Source organism: Odocoileus virginianus, chromosome 23 (genome assembly GCF_023699985.2).
Source record: "Odocoileus virginianus isolate 20LAN1187 ecotype Illinois chromosome 23, Ovbor_1.2, whole genome shotgun sequence".
Lineage (NCBI taxonomy): Eukaryota > Metazoa > Chordata > Mammalia > Artiodactyla > Cervidae > Odocoileus > Odocoileus virginianus.
In genome coordinates, this window is record NC_069696.1 from 45,989,088 (window position 1) to 46,012,174 (window position 23,087).

Genomic DNA, 23,087 nt, shown 5'->3' on the forward strand with positions numbered 1-23,087 from the left:
ACCGCGGGAAGCAACTCCGCAAAGACCTCAGCAGCAGCTCGCTCGAGCCCTAGTCCCTGGAAGCCTCAGCCGAACGAGGAGGCCACTGGCCGGCTCGGGCAGCCCCGCAGGACCTGCCCGCCGCAGCCTGCAGCCGGCTCTGCAGGCTGGCGGAGCTCCGGCTGCCGGGCGCGCGGGGCGGGGTCGGAGGCGGGGCCGGGGCCGGGGCGTGGCCGTGCCGGGAGGGCGCGCGGGAGGCGCGGAGGGAGGGTGTCGCGCCGAGGGAAGCGGCCCGCGGCGGAGGGAGGGGAGGCCGAGTCCTGGAAGCGGAGCTCCGCGCTGGGACTGGTTCCTTCGCAGCCATTTTCTGTCCAACCAAACAGCCGATTGGAGACGGGAGCCAACCAGGGCTGCATTGGAGGTTTGTGTCTCGCTTCGGCCAATGATCGCTCCTAAACCGACTCCACTTTAGCTCGAATGAAATGTCCGTCTCCTCCCGGCGCCGTCCCCGCCGCCAACGCCGCCGCGGCCGGGGGCACTCGCCTCCCTTCTGCCCGCCCGCCCTCCCGCCTGGGCCGGGGCCGGGGCCGGGCGGGCGCCTGCGAGGCCTGTCCCGCTGCGGGCCCGGTCGGGGAGCGGGCGCGGGGCCGCTCCTCGGCTCTTTGTGCTCCGGGCCGAGGAGCGGCGGGACGCGGGCCAGGCCGCCTCCTGCTAGCCGCCGCCGAGCTCCGGGCCCGAAGCCGAGGAGGGGGCACCGGGTCACCATCGGGCCCGCTCTCGGCGGCGTCCCGAGCGGCTCCATTTTGTGCGGAGAGCCGGCCGTGGGGGCGGGGGACGCGGCCCGGACCCCCGGCCCCGATCCTGCCCCCACCCCCGATCTGGCCCCCTCGCGGGGGTTCCCGGGGGCGCCCCTCTTCCGCCTGTCCGCCCGCCCGCGGGGGCACGGCGGGGCCGGGCCGCTTTGTCTGCTGCCCCGGCACCCCGGGCGCCGCGCGGCGGGCAGGCGGCGGGCGTTGGGCGCGGGCCCGGGCCTGGGCCGGGCGAGTCGGGGGGATGCGCGCCAGGGTAGCCCGCGCGGCGCGGGCGGGACTGACAGGTCGGACGGGCGGGCCGGGGGGCCGGGGCCAGCCCGCTCACCTTCGTAGGGGAGGAAGCCAGGTCCCCGGGAGGAAGGAATGGATTTGGTTTCCCCGCAGTCTGGTTTACGCGTAAAGAATGCAGCCATCTGGCGGCTTGCGGTCCCTGGACTTGCCCCGAAGGTGGGAAGGAAGCTTTCCGGATTGGGCTAAGGTTTTAATCTTGGGTGGGAGGCAGGGAGGATGTGCCGGGCCTTAGGAGTAGTAGTCTCCGAGAACAAAGAATTACGGAGCACCCACAAGTCGTAATCTTGCCCAGAGTACTTTAATGAGATGATTTAAGCAAGGTTAGGTAATGTATGACTTAAAAAAAAAAAAAAAAGAATAGCATCCCGCTTAACCTGCATGGACTCTACCGTTCGTGCCACGAATTGCTGGGAAGGTTTCCGCTCTCTGATACGGAAACTAATCAACAATATGAAGTGATGAGGTAACCTGATCAATGTAAGTGGCATTAACAAATAGGAATTTTATTTGTAAAGTAAAAAGTTTAACCCCAATACCTCAAAAGGCAATTATTCCTTCTTCACACTGCTCCTTTAGTTTAATTTAGGGATTGCATTGATGCAAAACTCGGGTCTTGATGCCAGAGACTGGAGGGTGGAGGAAGAGTCTGCTGCTTTTCTTGGATACAAATTTGCATTTCTTTAAACATTAAACAGATGTATGCATTCCCTTGAGCTTTCACATATATCATAACCTGGCTTTAAGAAAATATATACCATATGCGGTCATAGTGTTTTTAATATACCAAGTCTAAATATATACTGACAACTATTTGGGTGAGCGATTGTAGTGAGGTGTGCACCCCCTCCCCCAGCAAAATACATAAATGCATACAGCTCCTACATTTTAAGTATTCTGAAGATTCTCCCCCGCCCCCCCCAACCCCCTCCAGACACCCTTTGAAAAATAACACTTAAAGCTACAAGGAAGGAATTTTCTGGGCAACTATGGGTTAGAAAGAGGACGTTACCTGAAAAGAAATTAGAAATTGATTTTAAGATGATAGCAGAGTAGACAGTGCCAGCCAGTCTTGCTGCCTAGACCCTTGTAATGGCATTTTAAAATTCAATTCAGTGGTTTACAATTTTTTCTGCTATTTACTAGATTTCCTGCTTGAATGCATATCCATATTTTTTAATCCTTTAAAAATTAACACTGAAAGGGTATATTTTTGTTCCCCCTACTCTCCATTTAGTTGTTTTACTTGAGAAAAGGAGATTGTAACATTGTAATTGATGCCAGTTTATTCAGCTATTTATGCCTTACAGTGAGAATGAAGTGCTTTCCAGATGCAATTTTAGTCCAACATGGTGGTATCTTAAAATGATAAATAAAGGTCTTAATTGATTTTGCTGTTCTCTGGGCAACATTCGTCTTCTCACTATAATATGAGATGTTTAAAAGCATTACATTCTGAGATAAATTTGTTTCCCCTTTGAAAAGGTTTTGGACCCTAACTCTCACTCTAAAACAAAGAAAACCCTTACCAAAAAATTAAGTTGATAAGTCTGGGTGTTGGTATTTTAAATAGTTTAGATACGTGATGTGATTTTTTTTTTTTGTCTCTTGCATATTATATAATTTGGTGTGTTGTGATGAATATTTATGATGAACATGACTAAATATATGTTGGAAAAGCAATATCTCTCCCCAGTGGCATTAACTTTTTTGTAAGTTTTCCAAAATATATCTTCCAATTTAACAAACATTTATTGGGTGCTTGCATTTTGCATCATTTTATTGCTGTATATTACATTAAATAATGGCAGGTAAAATTATACATGCCTCTAAAAATTTTACTAGAAGGAAAGCCTATGGGCTATGCCCTTTTTTTTTTTTAAACTACTAATAGATGTTTATGTTCTAGGTTGAAATTGGGCAGAGATTAGACACCTTTTTTAGGCAGGTGTTCTTAAGTACCACTGACAACACGGTTCTCAGCGTATTTCATGACAGTAAGTATGTTTTATCATTCTGGTTGTTAATTAGATTTGAACTGTAATTAACTGAAAACAAAATTATAACTGGTTTATACTGTGGAGAAGCTAATGGCAACCCCACTCTTGCCTGGAAAATCCCATGGACTGAGGAGCCTGGCAGGGTGCAGTCCATGGGGTCGCTACAAGTCAGACACGACTGAGCGACTTCACTTTCACTTTGCACTTGCATGCACTGGAGAAGGAAATGGCAACCCACTCCAGTGTTCTTGCCTGGAGAATCCCAGGGACGGGGGAGCCTGGTGGGCTGCCGTCTGTGGGGTCGCACAGAGTCAGATGTGACTGAAGCGACTTAGCAGCAGCAGTATACTGGAGATTCCTGCTAAAATGAGTGCCTTTCCAGGCCAGATAGTACCTCTCCCCATTCCTTTGTTCCTTCTTCTCAGTGACCTGCACGTATTAAGTATTTCCTCTGGGCTGCAGGTTTGAAAGCTGTCCCATCTCAGGTGGCTGGCTGTTTAGCTGGCAGGGCTTTAGGCAGACTGAATACTGAGAGGCAAGTTATGTGTGGAGCAGAAAATGCTGGTTCTCAGGGTAGCACAGTGAAAAGAGGAGAGGTGTGGTGGGCTGGGTAGTTGGGAATGTGACAGAAGGAGCTTGTGGGGCGGGATCTGAGCCTTGGAGGGCGAGTAGGGGTGGATACTGTCACCAGAAGTTGAACCCTGAAGGCAGGGCTGCGTGACCTCTGTTGGTGGCAGGGAAGTGGGTCTGCATGGTGCCACTGGGGACCTCACAGGGTAAACTAGTGAGGAGATGCCACTTGGCCTGTCTGAATACTTTACTTTTGAATCAGATACTACGATGTCTGTGACATGAGGCATGTCACAACTTCCTTGAGACAGGATTACCTCACTCCTTAAACAAAAGAACTGTACCTGGTGATCCCTAAATAAGGTTTTTTAGCCCTGAAGAGAGTTGAAAACCAGTTTTCAACTGGTTTAGTTTAGTTAGGTTTAACAATGTAATCACTCATGCAAAGCCATGAAAACTAGGTTTGGATTTGATGTGGAAGACTTTTAGAACCATCATAGGTTCAAGAGTTATAAAAGCAATGTTTCAGCAAGATTAGTCTTAAAACATTATGTACCCAAGTAGGTTGGATTGTCATCTAGTGGAAGGAGAAAAGGAAGGGCATATCCAGGAAACATTTAAAAAGAGGTCGCTGGTTAGGTAGAGCTTGGGGGAGATGGAAGAACCTAAGATGACGCTGTACAATTAGCCTGGAGGAGCAGAGAGATGGCATTGTTCTTAATGGAACAGTTCAAAAGGAGCTCCCCTCCACTACCTCCCTACAAGGGATGGGGAAGGTGAATTTCCATTTTCCAGTATCTTAAGTTTCCAGTGGCGGGATAATCAAACATATCCTACAGGCCTGGCTTGCATGAGTGGCAGTCACAATATGGTTGTAGATGTAGGATTTATGAGCATAGAAGTGATATGTAATGAGTTTATTAAGAAAGTAAGGGAAGAAAGAGAAAATGATTGTTGGTTAAAACTAACAGTTAAGCGGGATGGGGTGTGGGGGGAAGAATACTGCTTTGGAAATGAAGGGAGAATTCCAAGCATAAATTTGGGATTAGCAGAGGCCAGCACTATAAAGAATAGTCAAGTAGGTTGAAGGCAAAATCTCTGACAACTTTTGTGAGCAGTTTCAGTATCCTGTTGGAATGGAAACGCACATGTTATGGAGTTTCAGTTGGAATGAAGAGGGTGTGTAAGGACTGTCAGCATGAGAATGAACCAGAGTGTGTAACAGAATTAAGGCTGTAGGTGTCTGTGTCCTTCAATGTGTTTAATGAGGGAGATTAAGAATGTTTAAAGAAGAATGAAGAAGCTGGTATCAGAGATGAGGAATCATTGTATTATTCCTTATCTACAAAGAGATAAGGAATTGATCCAGAAAACCAGTGAAAGGGGTTGTGTGAAAGAGAAAAGACTTACGCCTGGGAAGAAGATGAGAACTGTATTTGAAGAGACAGTAATAGTACTAGGTTACATTTGTTGAGTTCTTACTGTGTATCATGCATTTTGCTAAGTGCTTTTTATACAGTACTTCACTTTTCATAGTAACTTCCTTTTGAAAATGGGAAAGTTAATATTGTCTTTGCTTGAGGAGTATCTTTGAATGTTTTCAGTATACAGTCAGTAGACTCAGAATTTAGAGGGGGCAAATTAAAGATACAGGCTTAAGGACTATTTGAAAACCTATCAAACTAAATAAATACATGAAAGAACAAGTAATAAAAAGACCTTCTAATAAAAAAAATTAAAAAAAAAGAAAACCTATCAAGAACAAATAACTGTACAGTACTTGGCATATGAGACTCCAGACTTCACGCCCATTTAGGGTGCCACCTTTGGCAAGTCATTAGCCTCATATAACCTGTTTTCTCACCTGTTTCATTGGGTCATGAACATTGCATAAGATATTTAGAAAGTGTTCAGTAAGTGTTAAATGTATTAAAAAGGGCACTATTTATGCATTTGTGCAACAGATTATTAGTATAGTTAAAATACTGCCACATCAAAAAATTACAGAATAAAATTTACTACTTAATCAGCTGGCCATTTATTGCACTTAATATTTTAGAGAACAATATTAACAGTTCAACTAAATACTTTTAGGATACTTAATTTAATGGGATTTAACTCCTTGTTGGTATTTCCCAGTTCCCTTGGATCTAATGATTGATCATTCTTACCAGTAGCCCTTGTGTTCTTTCCTGTTTGCTGTCTGGATGGAATCCACCACTTTAGCTTCTCTGTTCTTACCAGGCTTGTAAGTATCACAGCTGGACCTATCGGCTCCACTAGACGTGCCTGGCCACCAGCCTCAGCTGGGCTCTCGGCATCACCCAGCTCTCCCCTCTCCTTGTGCATTCTCCAGGGAAAGCCATCTGTCTCGCCAGCTGTAGGAATCCCAGCGTTATCCTTGGTCTTTGCTCCAGCTCTTCATCAGTCAGCCACCGAGTCTGTTGATTTTACCAATGAGAAAGCTTTACAGTCTCTGCTGCTGCTCCCCAGCGCTGCTTCCTCATCTTGCCTGAACTCTTGCCCTAAATGCAGCAAATGGTTCTTACGGGTCTTCTGACCCCATTCTTGCTCCTCTTCCAGTTAACTGTCTACGGGACTATAACCAGAGTGATCTTTTTAAAAGAAATTGGGCTGGCATTCTTCTGTTAAAACTCGACTTTGATTTACTCTTGTCCCCAAGGCACTGCTTGACCTAGCCACTACTTAGCTCATTCCAGGCCACCAGGACTGTGCCTCAGTTTCCTTTGCCTGGAACATTCTTGTCCTGTCTTTGTCTGCCTGATTGCTGTTCCTCTTTCAGTCTCGGTGTAAATGTCATCTTCTTAAGATGCCCTTCCTTGATTGAGGTCCCTTATGGAGTCAGCTGCAAAAGTGTATCATAAAACATCTTTGTTTTCCTTAGCATTGGGCGCTAGCAATTAGTTAATGATTTATAATTATTTAATAGCTATATATAACATTTACTGAGTACTCATTGTACTATGCTCATCCCACTTGCCAGTTATTAGCAGGGAATTCAAATCAGATGATCTGATTCCAGAGCCTGTGCCTTGGAAATGCTAATGGGCTGCGCTCCCCACCCCTTCCCCTTGCCCCCAGTTTATGTAATATTTGTCTTCTCTACAAGACAGGACAGAGACCTTGTCTTTGTTATTGATCTGTGAGGTCGTCAGCACACGGTACAGACTTGATAAATACTAGGTGCTTACTTGGTAAATATTTATTCACTGACTGACTTATGCTGTACAAACTATTTTGAAATTTTGATAGGAAGTTTTAGAACTGGAAAAAACTTTTGAGATGTATCTAGCAAGTTACCCCCCTCATTTTTTATATGTATAAGTAAGAGAATAGCTAGCATATTATAGGCATCAAAGAAGAGGCTAATATGTGGAATTTTCGAGCCTTGGGGATTCCAAGATGGAACACTAATTTCTGGCTTACAGAATAGGGAATAGGGTAAATCATATTCAGGAAGATGGATGAACGCTGGGATTAAAGTTATCAGGCAGGATTTTAATGGTAGAAAAATAGAGGAGAGAAAGACAGGAGTGGTGAAGTGACAGAAAAGCTAAGGCTTGCAGAACCAAAGCCACGCACAGCTAAGCGGCTGACGTGTGGCTCATCTTCAAAGGAGGGACAGTGAGACCTGACGTCTCCTAAGTACACTATGTGCCAAGGTCCATCCTCAGCAGGCTTCTGTTCTTTTTGTAATTCTAACAACTCTGTGAAATACTTGTAGGAATATTTTTTAGAAGACTGAGGTTTAGAAGCTAATGCTATTAGTTCCAGTGATAATCTTGCTCCTAATTCCAGTTCAGGACAAGATAATGTGACTTAAACTTCTTGACTTTAATACTTTTTTACATTGTATTTGAAAATTAATTAATCTCCTAGACCATCATTATTTCAACAGTCTTGCTCATCAGCTAATTAAAAAACCCAGGCTATCTTGTAGACATTGACTTAGCAAAAGATTTGTTACTGCTTCATCCCCCCACCTTCCTAAAAAAACAAACTGGATTTGTTTCCAGTTGTACACTCTTAAACAACCACTTTGATCCTGTCTCTGGTACCCTGATCTCCCCTCAGTTCAGTTCAGTCGCTCAGTCGTGTCCGACTCTTTGCAACCCCATGAATTGCAGCACGCCAGGCCTCCCTGTCCATCACAAACTCCCAGAGTTTACTCAAACTCATGCCCATCAAGTTGGTGATGCCATCCAGCCATCTCATCCTCTGTCATCCCCTTCTCCTCCTGCCCCCAGTCCCTCCCATCATCAGGGTCTTTTCCAATGATCTCCCCTAGGGCATTGTAAAAACCAGTCAATTCACAGCTATCCTAATTGAACTTTTTCATGAGTAATAAATCCATCATCATAACTATTAAAGGCTATTCTCGTAGTATCTTTTTAGCACTTTAGGATCAAAATAGCATTTTATATTTGGGTAATATTTCAGGCATATATTAGCTGTCTTAAGATGGGGAAGGTGAAATTATTTCCATTTTATATAGAAATACATTTAACAGGTAAGGATGCTTGTTTTTGGGGATCAGTGAGAGTCTCAACCCAAGCTCACTGACCGTTGTTTACCTCCTCTTAGAGGGCACTAAGAAGCATCATAAATAGGTACCCTGCACTTCTACAAATTATTAAAAGTAGCTGAATTCTTTTCTCTGCCCCTCATCAGATGCATCAAATGCCATGTTGTTGAAGGCTTGGAAACTAGCCTGGTGTTTTAGTAGTATTTAATAGATAAAAATCCAACAGAGATGGAAAAGAGGTATTGCATAAGGGCTCGAATATTGCAGTTAATAACATCAAGTTTGTGCTAGGTCATGGACCTTGATAAACATTTAGGAATTTTTTATTCAGATAATACATTCAAAAAATTTCTACCCACAAATAGCCAGTCCCTTATTGTTTTCAATAGTATTATTTGCAAAGCAGAAAGACTTCCAGGATTTGCCATGTTGGAATAGAGACAGTTCAGGGCTTATGGTTTTCATTTTTTTTTTTTTTCCAGATTCTCCTTCTTTTACTTCTGAGCAAAGTTAAGCAGGGTTCTTTTTTATTTTGTCTTGTTTGAACGTTTTATTTTGAACTGGGATGTAGCCAGTCAAGTGTTGTGGTAGTTTCAGGTGAGCAGCAGAGGGACTCAGCTGTGCGTATAAATAAGCAGGGTTCTTTTAGCTTTATTTTGCTACACTGCATGGCTTGACGAATCTCAGTTCCCTGACCAGGGACTGAACCAGGGCCATAGCAGTGAAAGCGCTAAATCCTAACCACTAGACCACCAGGGAACTCCCAGGGTTCTTTTAAATACTCATTTTAACACTCATTTTTGTCTGTGGTTGTAACACTTTCATATTTTTATATGCAGATCTCCAATCTCCCCGACCCCTCTTTTTGTTTTTCTCTGTACAAGTCAAAAGTCGGGAGTAGGGGTGGGGGTGGAGAAAATTAACCTTTCAGTTAGAGGTGATGAGCTTGTTCAAAATGTGGGTGTGCTTTTGGGCTGCATGGGCACAGAATTGTGCAAGGAATCCATGTTTCTTATACCAGACAATAGTTTGAGCCAGGGCATTGTCTCTGTGGAACTTCTGAGATAGCAAAGAAAGTCTGCAGCAAGAGCAAAGATGCTTGTGTAGGAGTATGCCTGGCTTTAGCAGGAGAGCTGAACATGCTGGATATAGGTGACTTCCAGGCGACTTACTGACAAGCTGATTGTGGCTCTTGTTATTCCAGGGATAAATTAGGTTGTAAGTCAGGCTTGCCTGTATGGTATTTGAGGATTATGCAATTGAAAAGAAAGACGTGTGTTTTAGATTCATTTCCTTGTAGGCTTATCACTTACGGAGGGTAGGTAGGAGAATCTTGAATCATTGGCAAATTATTAAAACATCTCCAAAACAAGAAGTGGAAATGTTTTCTTTTAGTAAACATTTTAGTAAATGTTTCTTTTAGTAAACATTCCATAGCTTAGAGCTATGGAAAATGTAACTGACTCATCCTATAACAGTTTATGAGCACTGAATCTATTAATGTAGTTTTTCAGACAAGTTTTGTTGAAGATTATTGAAAAGCTTTTTTTCCTTGTAGATGGATGGTGACAGTTCTACCACAGATGCTTCTCAACTAGGGATTTCTGCAGACTATATTGGAGGGAGTCATTATGTTATACAGCCTCATGATGGTAAGAAAGCCACAATTAGAAACACATTCACAAGTAGGAAAAAATGAGAAAGTGGAAATTTTGTTGATGTGATGTTCTAGGTTACTTTTGTCTTTACAGGAAAATTTGAAATCTTTTGTCACAGTTGAGTGTTCGTCTAAGAGATGTACTTGCCTATTTTTATTAGAAATTAGTTTTCAAAAGAATGATGGGTTTTAGAAAAGAATTTTGTAAATGCATGCCTTTTTAAAGCTGGTACAGTTTCTTTATAATTTGTTACTGATTCCCTACTTAAGTATTATATATGGAAAATTCTTATTCAATTGGTAGAATAAACTAGTTCTTTAGTGGGTGGGTGCTAGCTGTTATATTTCCAGTACTTATGAACAGATGTAGTTTTATTTTTTATTCAATATCAAGTATTAACTTTGTATTAGAATGGCAGCATTATGTTGGCCTGTCAGAAATAATTTGCTTTTGTGCTTTTGATGAGTAGAATTAAAAAATACTAAGATGAAGGTAGTTGAGGGTGGGTAATTGATTATCTACTTCATTTTTAAACAATTCAAACAAGTTAATTTTGATAACATCATTTTAAACACATAAAAATATAAACTGAATCAACTTAAGTACCTTTCTTATGTAACATATATAAAAGAATGGGAAGTTTACTTTCAGGATACTGCATTTAATCATAAAAGGATACTTGTACTGTGAACGCTTCAGTTATATCTAAATCTATATAATTTGAAAATTTACTTTTTGTAAGAACATTACCGCTATAGCTTTGTTCAAAAAACATTACTACCTTAGTAATACTGCAATTGGGTCAGTAATATTCAAGTCCAGTTTTTTCTGTTCTATGTAAACTTGGCTTTGAATAAACATACATCCTCTTAATCTAGCTATATGCATGGAGCCATAGGTCAGTCTCTTATGTTTTATAGCTAAGTTATGTAACAAATATTTATTTGTTCAACAACCTGCTCTGTTGAAGCTGCTATACCAAATGGAAGAACATAAAGCTGATCCCTGGCCTCAGCCAAAAGCTAAGAGGAGAATGAGAAATAAGAATTACAAAATGTGTTAAAGAAGAGACAAAGAAGCACATGTGATATTTTGTGAAAGAGAAATCGCTTCTGAAAGTGCAGGAGAGACGTATTTGAGCTTTTGGGAGAGTTAGTAGGCAGAGTTGAGGATAAAAGTATTCTAGGCAGTGGATTTGAAATTAATGAGGACATTCAGTTATGGCCCTGGGAAACTTAAGTAAAGACCTGCCATTTTAATCCTGAAAAATTATTAGGAGATGAATCAGAATGTCACTTATCCTAGATTGTTTCAGGTAGTCTTCTCTATCTTAAAGTAAAAATTATGAGAACCTATAAACCTGTTGTTTTCCTTTAGATACTGAGGACAGCATGAATGATCATGAAGACACGAACGGTTCAAAAGAAAGTTTTAGAGAACAAGATATATACCTTCCAATTGCAAACGTTGCAAGGATAATGAAAAATGCCATACCGCAAACGGGAAAGGTAATGCAGAGGAGAGATTTAAATAAGTTTTATTTTTCAGGGGTGAAGAGGGGGAAAGTAAAACCACATGTACACATAGTGCATGAATGTAGTTAGCTATTGATTTCAGTCATTCAGCCTTTCAGCAGAATACTTAGTTCAGTGGCACACACTTGGTTACTGAGCAGTGTTCCAATCTCAGTTCTCTTATATCCCCCAAAGCTCCCCTACCCCACTTGCTGGAAGGAGATAAAACAGAATTAAGAATTGTTTTAAAAATAGGTACATTGCTTGGGGCCTGTGAAGTTGTAACTTCTAAAATGTTGTATCAGAACTGGATCATGTTGGACTAATGGATATTCCACCCAAGTCTATATATCTGGAAACTCTGTCTGTAATTGTAAATGTTAATATACATTTAAATTCAGCTGGCATGATATTTTTACATTTTTATTTATTTTTGATCATGCCCCATGGCATGTGAGATCTTAGTTCCCCACCAGGGTTTGAACTCATGTCCCCTGTGGTAGAAGCCTAGAGTCTGAACCACTGGACCACCAGGGAAGTCCTTGGCATGATGTTTCTAAGTTGTTTTGTCTCATAGAGAAACAACCATATAAATAGTTAACCTATAACAGCTTTAAAAACTTATTGTCACTCTGCTTATCACTTGGTCTGAAGTCCACACTTTTTATATTGTTTTACGTTGCATAATAAGTTCCCTCTCATTTTATTATAGCTTAGAAAATACTTATGAAAGTAATAAAGCTAACAAGGAAGTATATTATTAAAATATATCATTAAGCCTAGATGTTGCAGTTTGAACGGTCCTCCTGTGTTAGGGGGAAGAGGCACACTGCTGCTCACTGCTGTCTGGGCAGGCCTGCGCCGCCGGCTGTGGCGGCCACTAGCCACCTGTGGTCACTGAGCACTTGAAATGTTGGCTGGTCTGACTTGAGATGTGCTGTAAATATAAAACATGCCCCAGATTTGGAGGGCATAGTTTGAAAAAAAAGGATAAAGATATCTCAATTTTTAAAATGTTTTTTATTGAGGTATACTTCAACTTTTAAATGGATTCTATGTTTAAATGATAATATTTTGGATTTATTAGTTTAAACAAAATATATTAAAATTAATTTCATCTTTTTTTTTTTTAGTGTAGCTGCTAGAAAATCTAAAGTCCTGTATACAGCTCACATTATATTATCTTGCTTGACTGCATTTATGCAGTAACTCTTGTTACTTTTCTCCAGGATGTAAAATAGGCATGGAGGTGAAAGTGTGTTTCAGCAAGGATTTGGTCATTCCTGTTAGACGTGACTTTGGAATTGCATGGTTTACTCTGTTACAGTTTCACTTTGAAACCCTAGATCATTGAGTGAAGAATTGTTTTTATAATGGGATGACAGGTGTGTGCTTCTTTTGGTAGGCTTTTTCATAAACTCAAAACCCATTCCTGACAAAGTGTGTCTTTATTAATAAAAATGTCACTCGATGTCATTATTTCACTCCCTTGTAAGCCTTACACAAACTTATTTGTTTTTAAAATCTTTCTGGTGTCCTCACTGGTGGAAGTGCCAGGGCAGAGAAGCGGGACTTGAGTCTAGCCCACAATACACTCCAGACATAAGAGGATTGATTTTCTTGGGCACTTGGTTAGTAAGAATTTTCATCTTTATTGGGTAATAGAGTCATCTAGTGGTTGTTTTTATACCTAAATTCTGTTTTCTGTGAATAGCTGTCAAAGCCTCTCTCCTTGTATTTGAGTTTTCAGTCTCACTCTGGGGGTTCGAATTTTGATAGCATACATTATTCAGTGTTATCAGCAGATATTTTTAAATATTAAAGGTTAACAGTCATTAACTGAAATTTATATTCTTCTGAATAGCCTTTTATTTTTTTCAGTTTGTTAGGAAAGTGGTGATTATATTCCCTGCAGATTTACCTTCGATTTTTCTCCTCAGATTGCAAAAGATGCCAAAGAATGTGTTCAAGAATGTGTAAGCGAGTTCATCAGCTTTATAACATCTGAAGCAAGTGAAAGATGCCATCAAGAGAAACGGAAGACAATCAATGGAGAAGATATTCTTTTTGCCATGTCTACCTTAGGCTTCGACAGTTATGTAGAACCTTTGAAATTATACCTTCAAAAGTTCAGAGAGGTAAGTGTCTCCCATTATGCTTTTAAGAAAATATGGTACACTATTTGCTTTAACTTCTTAAACATATGAATCATTTCTCAGAAGTATGTAATCACTTATATTACTGAACTTAAATAGTAAGTCCTTTCTTCTTCCCTTTGTTTATTACTAATGGCAGCATAGTTATGTAATGACTAAAAGAGCATGGACTCTGGATTTACACCACCTGGATGCTGAACTCCGTGACCCTGGGCAGACTATTTAAGTACTTTAGGCCTTGGTTTCCTGATCTGTAAAGTGAGGCTAATAATAGGACCTACCTCACAGAGTTACTGAGAAGATAAAGTAAAACAATCCATGTACAACCCTTGGCCTAGCACATACTGAGTGGTCAATAATGTCATTAATCGCACATGCTGTTGTTACTAATTTAAAAGAGGTGGTATCTCAGAGCTTGGGGCCGCTTCGATAAAAAGATAGGGAACTACAACTATATCCTTTTCTTACATTAATTAAATTTTTCTACATTTCGTTTGGTTTTTCTTTGCCTATGATATGAATTTGTGAAAATGAATTAAGATCAGCATACTTTTAAATTCTATTCTCTAACTTGGGTGTCAGATTCATACTACTTTCAAAATATTTCTTAATGTCTTCAGTGTTAGAATCCCATTAACTTTGTGATATCTGTACAAAATGACTGGAGTAGGAAGAGAATGTGTTAATTCTTTACAGGACTTTTCCAGATCTTCAGCATCATTAGATTACTAGAACCTGAGTGTTGACAGACATTGAAGCGGTCTTTGATCCAAACTGTAGTCCTGATTTAGGAATTTTAAACTCCCAACTGTCTGCCTCAGTGCTGCCCAGTTGGCCAAGAGATGTGTATATAGTTAAATGATACTGGGATCATTTTGTAGTAGATTTGCAAGCTGAGTATTTATAATATTTTGCAGACTACTTCATCTGTAATTAGACTTTTCTTTTCCTTTTGACATAGTGTCGAATTAGAATAACTTTTTACTTATAAATATTTTACATTTTATAGGTCATTACTGTCTTGTGATGACCACTGCATATATAACAGTTAGCATTTTGAAGGACCTCCCCGTATGTTATTAACCAGAAGTGTTAATAGTTTTATAGTAATAGGAGCCTCTAATTCTAGGAACGAAGCAAGCATTCTCATTTAGGAAGCAGGTTTTTGTCGCTGCTGCTGCTGTTTTGAGTGCCAGTGATGACTGTTTCGTTTCCTTCCCCAGGCTATGAAAGGAGAGAAGGGGATCGGTGGAGCAGTCACAGCTACAGATGGACTAAGCGAGGAGCTCACAGAGGAGGCGTTTAGTAAGCGGTGTTACCATACATTTGTGCAGCTCAGTTGTTGGCAGTGATTAGCAGGATATGTCTTTAGTGGAACTTTTGGAATATTAGCACTGTGTGTTTTGACATAGCACTGTTTTGAATAGCTCTTACTAGTTCGTGCCCTTATATTTGAAGTCTGTGAGGGATAAGTGTATAAATTTTAATTCTGCAGAGATTATAATCTTTTACCAATAGTTCTGATTTCCATAGTCCCTAATTTATTATTTAAGATTCATGAGATAGGAATATTGAGAATTGTTTATAATATTAAATCTTGTGATTTAAATAAATTTGAACTGAAGGTTTCTTAAAAATTGAGACATTAGGCATTTGTGAAATAAAAGGTCTATGGTGACTATATTTCTCATATAAAATTTATATGTATATATTTTATATTTCTCATATTTAAAATACATCTGCTTAGTTATGTAAGTGTTGTTCTCAGCCAAGCCTAAGCCTAGAGTTTAGGTGTATTTATGAATCAGAAACTTAACCCATCTTTTATGCACATGGGCAGTTAGCGAAAGTACACTTCAGAAAATTGAAAAAATGCTATAGGAAAAAATGTGCTTTTGGGGAAACTTTTTTTAAATGGAAAATCACCCAGCCTTAAGATTCAGGTCAAGAAAGCAGATGCACTTCTTTACCTACTTGAGCATTTGTTTGTTTGTTTGTCTTCTAGCTAACCAGTTACCAGCTGGCTTAATAACTGCAGATGGTCAGCAACAAAATGTTATGGTTTACACAACATCATATCAACAGGTACCGTACTTTCTCTGTATTTTAAATTACTTAAATTATATTCATTGATTTTTTTTTTTTTTAAATCACAGGTAGTTAACGTCAACATAATTATTAAAAACTGGATAAAGAGGGTTGTTAAAAATTGTTTTCTCAAAATATATAACTGTGTATAGTATTCTCTTATGGTTACAGATATGTACACAGATGTTCATTTAGCCTGTCCTTCATATCCACGGGTTCCACACCATGGATTCAACCAGCTGTGGATCATATGCCGTCTCCAGTCCGTCATTGCTTGAATCCGCAGATGGAATTTGCAGGTGCAGAACCCATGGATACTGAAAGCTGACTAAAGGACTTGAGCATCTGTGCGTTTTGGCATCCACAGGGCATTCTGGAACCAGTCCACTGTGGATATTGAGGGAATGTGTGTATTCACATAGATTTCTGTAAAGATATACAAGAGATTATTGAAGTAGCTCCCTTAAGTAGAGAGAATGGAAATTTGGGGTGGGAACTAGTCTTACGTTTCATTGCCTTCTGTTTTTATTCTTTGAATGTTATAGTATACATGCTACTTTTAAACTTTTTTCTTTAATTATGCCCAATTTAAATGTTCAAATCTTAGATTTCTGGCGTTCAACAAATTCAGTTTTCATGATCTGAAGAAATGATGGAACGGAGAGTATAGAGAACCAAGTCTGTATACAGATTCTGGAACAGAGACATTAGAAGGAACTGACTGGTGAAAAGATGTCTCTTTGTATATTAAATAGCTGTAATGTAGCTTCCCAATGCTTGACTAATTGAGGTGTTAATCCTGACTTGAGAATCTTTTTCATGAATGATTTTAAAGAAAAATTTGGATTTTAAAGGTATTAAAATATTTTTGTTTTGTACGAGAGTTTGTTGCTCTGTATGACTCCTGTATGCATTGTATATTGCAATTTATTACTGTCAGAGATTTGTAGACAGTTTCTTATTTTCATATTGAATCATGTTACTTTTGTAATTCAAGTAAGCAGCTGGGTTAATTCATGATGTTTGCCCTTTTAATAAAATATAAGGGTAGAGTTCATTTTGAATGCAAGTTGCCTTTATTATAAATTTGAGTTTGTCTTGGTTATATAATATCTTGCATGATAACCTAGCTAGATTTTTAGCATTTGCCCTATTTATTAAAAATTAACTTTTTTTGTAAAACATTCATAGCTTAAACAGTACCATTTTTTTTTAGAAGTAATTGAGAGATTAAGTGTGAATGCAGAAGCAAATATTGTCTGCCCTATTCAACTTGGTGCCCATTAACAGTGTTTACACTGTTCCTTGTGCCTGGTAAGATAGTTTTAGTTTATCGGAGCTTTTGGTAAGACAAGATTTGTTTCCAAGTTACATTATTATGAGTGTTGGGATTCATAAGTTTACTGTAGTCCTAGTGCTCTTGAAACGGTGCCCCTTTCATTTTGTGTATGATTTTTCCAAAGCGTATCTTCAAATACTACATAATACCCTCTTCCAGAAGAGGAATTTTAGTCTGATGGTAAATGTCCTCATTTTACCTTTTTAATTGAAATGTCAAGTTTCCTGTTATACTGTGGGAACCAAGAAATGTCAGACATCATTGTGTGTGTACAGACCTTTTTTGCACGGGTGAGTGAATGAAATGAAGAGCAGAGTGAGTGCTGCCAATGGTATGAAAGAGAAGCTGCCAACTTCTAGTGTGCTGTCTTGATCTTTGCAATAAACTAAATTTAGATAATGTAACTTTGTATAATTTAATAGCACTGCACTTGGGTTGTTGCTTTTTTAAAGTGAGGAGATTTGTATTTTCTCACCTGTTCTTTTTGGTGATAATTTTTTAATCAACAATTGCTCTTGTATAGTTTGCCTAAAAGACACTTTGAGTGACTGTCATCTTGGAAAGACACTCAGATTTACAAGGGAGAAGCAATTTCCCAGATATGGGCTGGAGAGAAACATTTTCTTTGCCAGAAGGAGCTTCTGAGGGCACAGCTGGGATAATCTGAAGTTAATAACTCCCTCTTTACCTTCCCATTTAAAGAATAATCTTCATTACAGAAAATTCAAATAGGCAAAAAAGTGTGGCTAAGCAAAATCAACCATCATCCTACAATGTTAAAAGTAACCAGTGTTAATATTTTGGTAAATATTTGTCCTTTTACTTTGCTAAATATGTATATTTTTATAAAATGGGCTCATACTTGCATACTGTTTTGTAACATGCTTTTTTCACTTAACAATATATTGTGAACATCTTTCCCAGGTCATTACGTAAATCTTCTACTTTAATTTCTTTATTATTCTGTTGTATAGCTGAAACATAATTTATTTAATCTTCTGTTGGACATTTTGACTATATACATCTTTTCAGTTATAAACAACACTTCACTGAATCTTGTGTACATCCATGACTGTTTTCTTCAAGTTAATTCTTTTAGCAGAATTGTTGGTTTAATAGATATGCAAAATTAAGGCTTTTGATGCATATATAATTGTATTTTTGAAATATCTTCTATTTGATCCAGGCAGTATGTCATTATATAACTGATAAAAGCACTTGATCTTTGGTTATCAGCTTCCTTCTCTAAAGTTTAAAGATTGGGCTGTTTAAGAATCAAGATAAAAAAGGAATTAAACAACTTTAAAATTTACATCAATATATACCAAATTTAATAATTCTAAATTTAATATTCTAAATTTAATAATTCACTATTAGTACCGAAACTTGAAGAGGTAAAATTGGTCAACTTTTGGTTATATGGGCTTCAGACTCTGAAAGAACGTTGGCCATCTACATGTGTCAGGTCCATAGTCCCCTCTGCTGCATGTGAGAGACAGTATTGCCTGCTCATCTGGCTATGTTGCATGTAATTGAATGTCATGTTTTCTCCCTCCCTGGAACTTCTGAAATATATAATAAGCTCCTTCTCCAGGGGATTTTCCCAACCCAGTGACTGAACCCCAGTCTCCTGCACTGCAGGCAGATTCTTGACTGCCTGAACCACCAGGGGAGCCCACAGAAGCTCTTCCATTAACCTAAGTAAGTGTGTACATACTGCTTTATGAGTGTCTGAGAGACATGGGTATCATGACTCAGTCATAGAAGAAAAGACTTAAGTAGCTTCTATATACCCTCACTACCTCACAATGGAGATGCTCTGGAGTTTTTTTTAATGCTACCTTCCTAGTGTCATATGCTTGGGTATGATGATGTTTTAAGTTATTTGTATTTCTTTTCCTCTTACTGTATACTGCCTATGCAGTATTTTCCTTTCTTCAAGTTTTCTGGATTGCCTTACTGGGTCACAGGAATACCACTTAACCTTTAATAATGCTAACTGAACACACCTATTATGAAGGCCCATCTAAAAGGATTTCACAGCAGTATCAAATAGGCATGAAAATTTTTTAAAAAGTGTTTTTAAATAGTTTCTACCATTCACCAAGAATGAAATCTTACAGTGTAAAATTTTCTTGGAAAATATATTTTCTCTTAGGGAAACCTGTTATCAGCTGTCTAAAACAAGACAATTATTTGTTGATTTATGTAGTAAATTATGCTTCTGAGTCACTTAAATGTTATTGGATGAGATTTCTACCAAAAGCCTAGTCTATTTTACTGAAAAAAAAATTTTTTTTAATTTATTTTATTTTTGGCCACACACACGGCTTGCAGGATCTTAGTTTCCCAACCAGGCCCCCCTGGCAGTGAAAGCACCAAGTCCTAAACACTGCCAGGGAATTCCCAAAGCCAGTCAATTTTAAATGTATATTTTTGGTCTCTCTGAATTTGACTATTTATATATTAGTTTATGTAATAATTTACATATACATATATAGCATTAAACTTATAAGTCATACAGTGTGCTCTTGAGTAAAAAATAGAACTCTACTTTGTTTCTCAAAGGGCTGTACTATACTGTCTAAAAAATACTCAGTTTTAATTGACGCTTTCTTTCAGAGCTGGAAATGTTACTTTGCTTAATTTCACCAAGCTGAGCTTCCTCTTGCCTCATTCTCTTCTGCCATTCTGGCCCGCTGACTCCTTGTGCCCTGTTCCTTGATCCTTCCCACCACCCTGCCATGGCTTTAAATACATCAACTTCCCTCTGTCTAGAACATTCTTTCTCTTCCTCTGCCTAAGGCCTACTCATCCTTCAGATCTTAGTTTAAACTTCATCAGGAAAGCCTTTAAAACTTTTGTAAAAACTGTACTAATCATCACAGAAAATAGCACCACCCAAGACTGGATTGTAATAGCCGATATGCTGGCTGCTATAGACTCCTGAATGTTTCTTTCAAGACTATGCTGCTTTATATACCTGATTTTAAGAATTTTAAAACCAGAAGACAGAATCCTTTCAAATCATGGACCACAGACGGCACTAGGATAGATTCATATCGCTGGCTTCTGGGTGTCACATTTTGAGATATAAGCTTGCCTATTAATATAGTTACAGCTTTCCCTGACCTTACTCCAAAGACAGTTTCCTTTTGCACTGCATATCAAATAGGCACCAGTGCAAGGCAGTGTACTGGAAGAACTCCTTTGCCAAGTTTAATGCCACCAAGCATGCCAAATAAAGTCAGTCAAGTAAGTGCTGGGTGTGTCTATAGAGACCTAATGGCTATGTATTGGTTTTAGGGGCAGAAATTACAAGTTAATAGGTAATGCTCCATCTTCCAAAAAAAATAAAATAGATTAAAAAAACTCTGACACTACAGCATAAGTTTTTGCCTCTTTTAAAAAGGCATAATTTAGGTCTTCCTTTAGTGTACCCTTAAGTGCAAATGGTAACAATTTTGTGTCTTACTTTTACACCTCTTTTCCAGGGCTCAATTTCAAAGCACATCTGAAAAGACAGTCCTGAACCTTTAAGCATTGGGTAATCGGTGGCTCAGTGGTAAAGAATCCGCATGCCAAGAAGGAAATGCAGATTTGATCCCTGGGTCGGAAAGATCCCCTGGAGAAGGAAATGGAAATCCATTCCAGTATTCTTGCCTAGGAAATCCCATGTACAGAGAAGCCTCCTGGGCTATAGTCCAGAGGGTCACAAAAAGAATTGGATACACCTTAGCTACTAAACAATAAATTGGTTGAAAACAAGTTGCTAGGAACAGACAAGTCATAACAGATAGTGCCTTTCAGCCAGGACAGGTATGTCAAAGGCCCATTCATGCATATATAATGCCCATTATTAGTTTTATAAGAAACCGAATCCTTTTTTCCAGACCAAAGCAATCACTAATCAACAAAGTAATATTGGGGCTAATAGCCATTTAAGGAACTGGCAGAGCCATTCTTTTTTTTTTTTTTCCAGAGCCATTCTTTACTGTGGAGGTAGAGTATGACTAAAACAATAGTTTTCTATACAATTCTATACCATAAAAGTGCTATCTCACAGGACAGTACAATGGAGAGAACAAAGCATCCTGTAGTTCTGAATAGACTACAACCTATTATATTTCCTACTTATATTACAGCAAAGGAAAGCAAATTTTAATTTCTACTTCCTTTCTGAGAGTAAGGCAGTCTAGATACCTTCAATAACCCCTGCTTTAAAAAACCAAATGCTGAAAAAAATGTAAGAAACAATCTAAAGTAGTATTAAATAATATATTTAAAAAAAATGTTTTATCACTGACTTGGCATGAAAGTAGAAGGCATCTGCAAAATGCCAAAACTGAAGTGCAAACAGGAAACCTGTAAGGGAAGCTAGCACAGAAGCCCGCCGTTGCCATGATAGCTCTGTTGAACTCTGGAGACTGGAAGCTAGCAGTAGCTAGGGGACTAGCTGTAAAGCCTGAGGCTCACTCAGGCCAGAATCTGGCTGAGCTACAACTTGAGAAGTGGGCAGGAGGAACCTGGCTGTTTGGTGCTGGTGGCAGGGGGCTAAGTCACTACCACCCTCCAATTCATCATCACTGGTGAGCCCTCAAGGTCTGTGAGCTGAAATCACAGAACCTTCAAGGCCATAATTGAAATTGGTCTCAGTGGCCCCTAGGTGTTTGGCAGAACAGACAAATTCTCTTGAAGATCTCAATTTCAGTCCATATTTCTTGTAATTCCTATTTTTCCCAAGGAAAACAAGTTTCGGATATCACAAAACAAGGGTAAATGGCACCATAGATGAAAAATGACAATTTATACAACAGACAGTACACTCACCCACAATGAATATTGGTATCAACACAAGAAAAATGAATGATGTATTGATATAAAGGAATAGAAGCATGGAAAATAAGAATAAGGAGCAAAAGATTATACAGAAAAAGAACAAGTACATTTGTAAAACAAATAGAACTCATAAAAATATAATAATTAAAAAACAGGAGGGGGAAAAAATGAAAGATAAGGAGAAGTAGACAAAAATTTTAAAAAGATGATATGAGAACACAAAAATAGAAATCATAGAAATAAATTCAAATTATATTTGTAATCACAGTAGATGTAAATGTATCAAACTATTTGAAGTTTTCTGTGGTCTTGTGTATCAAAATGTGAGGCTAAAGAAATATCTAAGATACTCAGATAAACACTAACCAAAATATTGCTATAGTAAGTAAAGGTAACCAAAAAAAGATGAAAGCAACAGCATTCACAGAGTTGCTACATAATTATAAAAAATTCAATTCACCAGGGAGATGGAAAAGGTCTAAGTTGGCCTTCCCAGTTGGCACTAGTGGTAAAGAAACTGCTTGCCAATGCAGGAGACATAAGAGATGTGGGTTCAATCCCTGGGTTAGGAAGATCCCCTGGAGAAAGGAATGGCAAGCCACTCCAGTATTCTTGCCTGGAGAACCCCATGGACAGAGGAGCCTGGTGGGCTATAGTCCATGGGGTTGCAAAGAGTCAGATACGACTGAGTGACTAAGCACTCATGCATGCATCTAAAAATAAATCCCAAAGAAAAAGCAAACACAGCTTCAAGAGAAACTGAGAAATCTGCTAATAATGAAATCTTGAGAATCTTCAGTAAATAAACCAAGTATAAGATAAATCAGTAAAGAAAATCTGCACAGCACAACTAACAGATTTGATCTAATGGACACTATATTCAACTGAGGAATATACACTCATCAATGTACACATGGGACATGTATAAAGACTGATCATAAATCATAAAGTTAGTCTCAAATTTCAGATCTTATAGCTCATATTCTCTGGCAAAATGACATTAGATATAAAAACTAAGACAACTATAACCCACCCAAGCATTTGGAAATACATTTTTAAAATGACTAGTGGGTTAACCAGTCAAACCTCTCAAGGATTAATGATGAAAAAAAAAACGAGAAGGCATAAATTAACAGGAATGAAAAACAGTCATAACTACATATGCTGTGGAAACTTAAAAAGACAATATGGATAACAATATCAAGAAGTTTTAAACTATGATGAAATGGAGAAATCACTAGAAGAATTTAAATAAATTTAATAAAACTGAATTGAAAATAGTAAGTCTTAATGATGTT

The 23,087-nt window shown here is 39.0% G+C and overlaps 2 protein-coding genes across 6 annotated transcripts in view; one reads left to right on the forward strand and one right to left on the reverse strand.

Annotated features, from left to right (window-relative positions):
- The first annotated feature begins 266 nt into the window (after positions 1-266).
- NFYB (nuclear transcription factor Y subunit beta) lies at positions 267-17,354 on the forward strand. Of its 3 annotated transcripts, none has more exons than XM_070454034.1 (7): positions 267-400; positions 9,754-9,847; positions 11,231-11,361; positions 13,308-13,505; positions 14,747-14,828; positions 15,529-15,608; positions 16,219-17,354. In XM_070454034.1, the coding sequence occupies exons 2-7, from the start codon at positions 9,754-9,756 to the stop codon at positions 16,249-16,251; spliced, it is 618 nt and encodes a 205-aa protein (XP_070310135.1). In that variant the 5' UTR covers positions 267-400; the 3' UTR covers positions 16,252-17,354. The 3 variants fall into 3 exon arrangements, with proteins under 3 accessions (XP_070310135.1, XP_020761197.1, XP_020761200.1); XM_020905538.2 differs by lacking the exon at positions 267-400 and adding an exon at positions 2,989-3,076; XM_020905541.2 differs by lacking the exon at positions 267-400 and adding an exon at positions 2,989-3,076 and having other exon boundaries at positions 15,783-16,248.
- Positions 5,664-23,087, reverse strand: part of HCFC2 (host cell factor C2) — a 68,106-nt gene continuing 50,682 nt past the window's right edge. For 2 of the 3 annotated variants that reach the window (XM_020905534.2, XM_070454032.1), the window contains exon 16: positions 17,409-18,214. In XM_020905534.2, coding sequence (XP_020761193.1) covers positions 18,183-18,214 — 32 coding nt within the window. In that variant the 3' untranslated portion in view covers positions 17,409-18,182. Of the gene's footprint in view, positions 6,091-17,408; positions 18,215-23,087 lie in introns of those variants that run through there. The other variant, XM_020905536.2, reaches the window with a different exon arrangement.

What these genes read in the sequence shown, in the direction of transcription:
- NFYB (XM_020905538.2), top strand. An exon ending in ACCTTCAAAAGTTCAGAGAG is followed by an intron (nt 13,506 to 14,746) that starts GTAAGTGTCTCC and finishes TTCCTTCCCCAG; the next exon opens with GCTATGAAAGGAGAGAAGGG. An exon ending in GCTCACAGAGGAGGCGTTTA is followed by an intron (nt 14,829 to 15,528) that starts GTAAGCGGTGTT and finishes TTTGTCTTCTAG; the next exon opens with CTAACCAGTTACCAGCTGGC.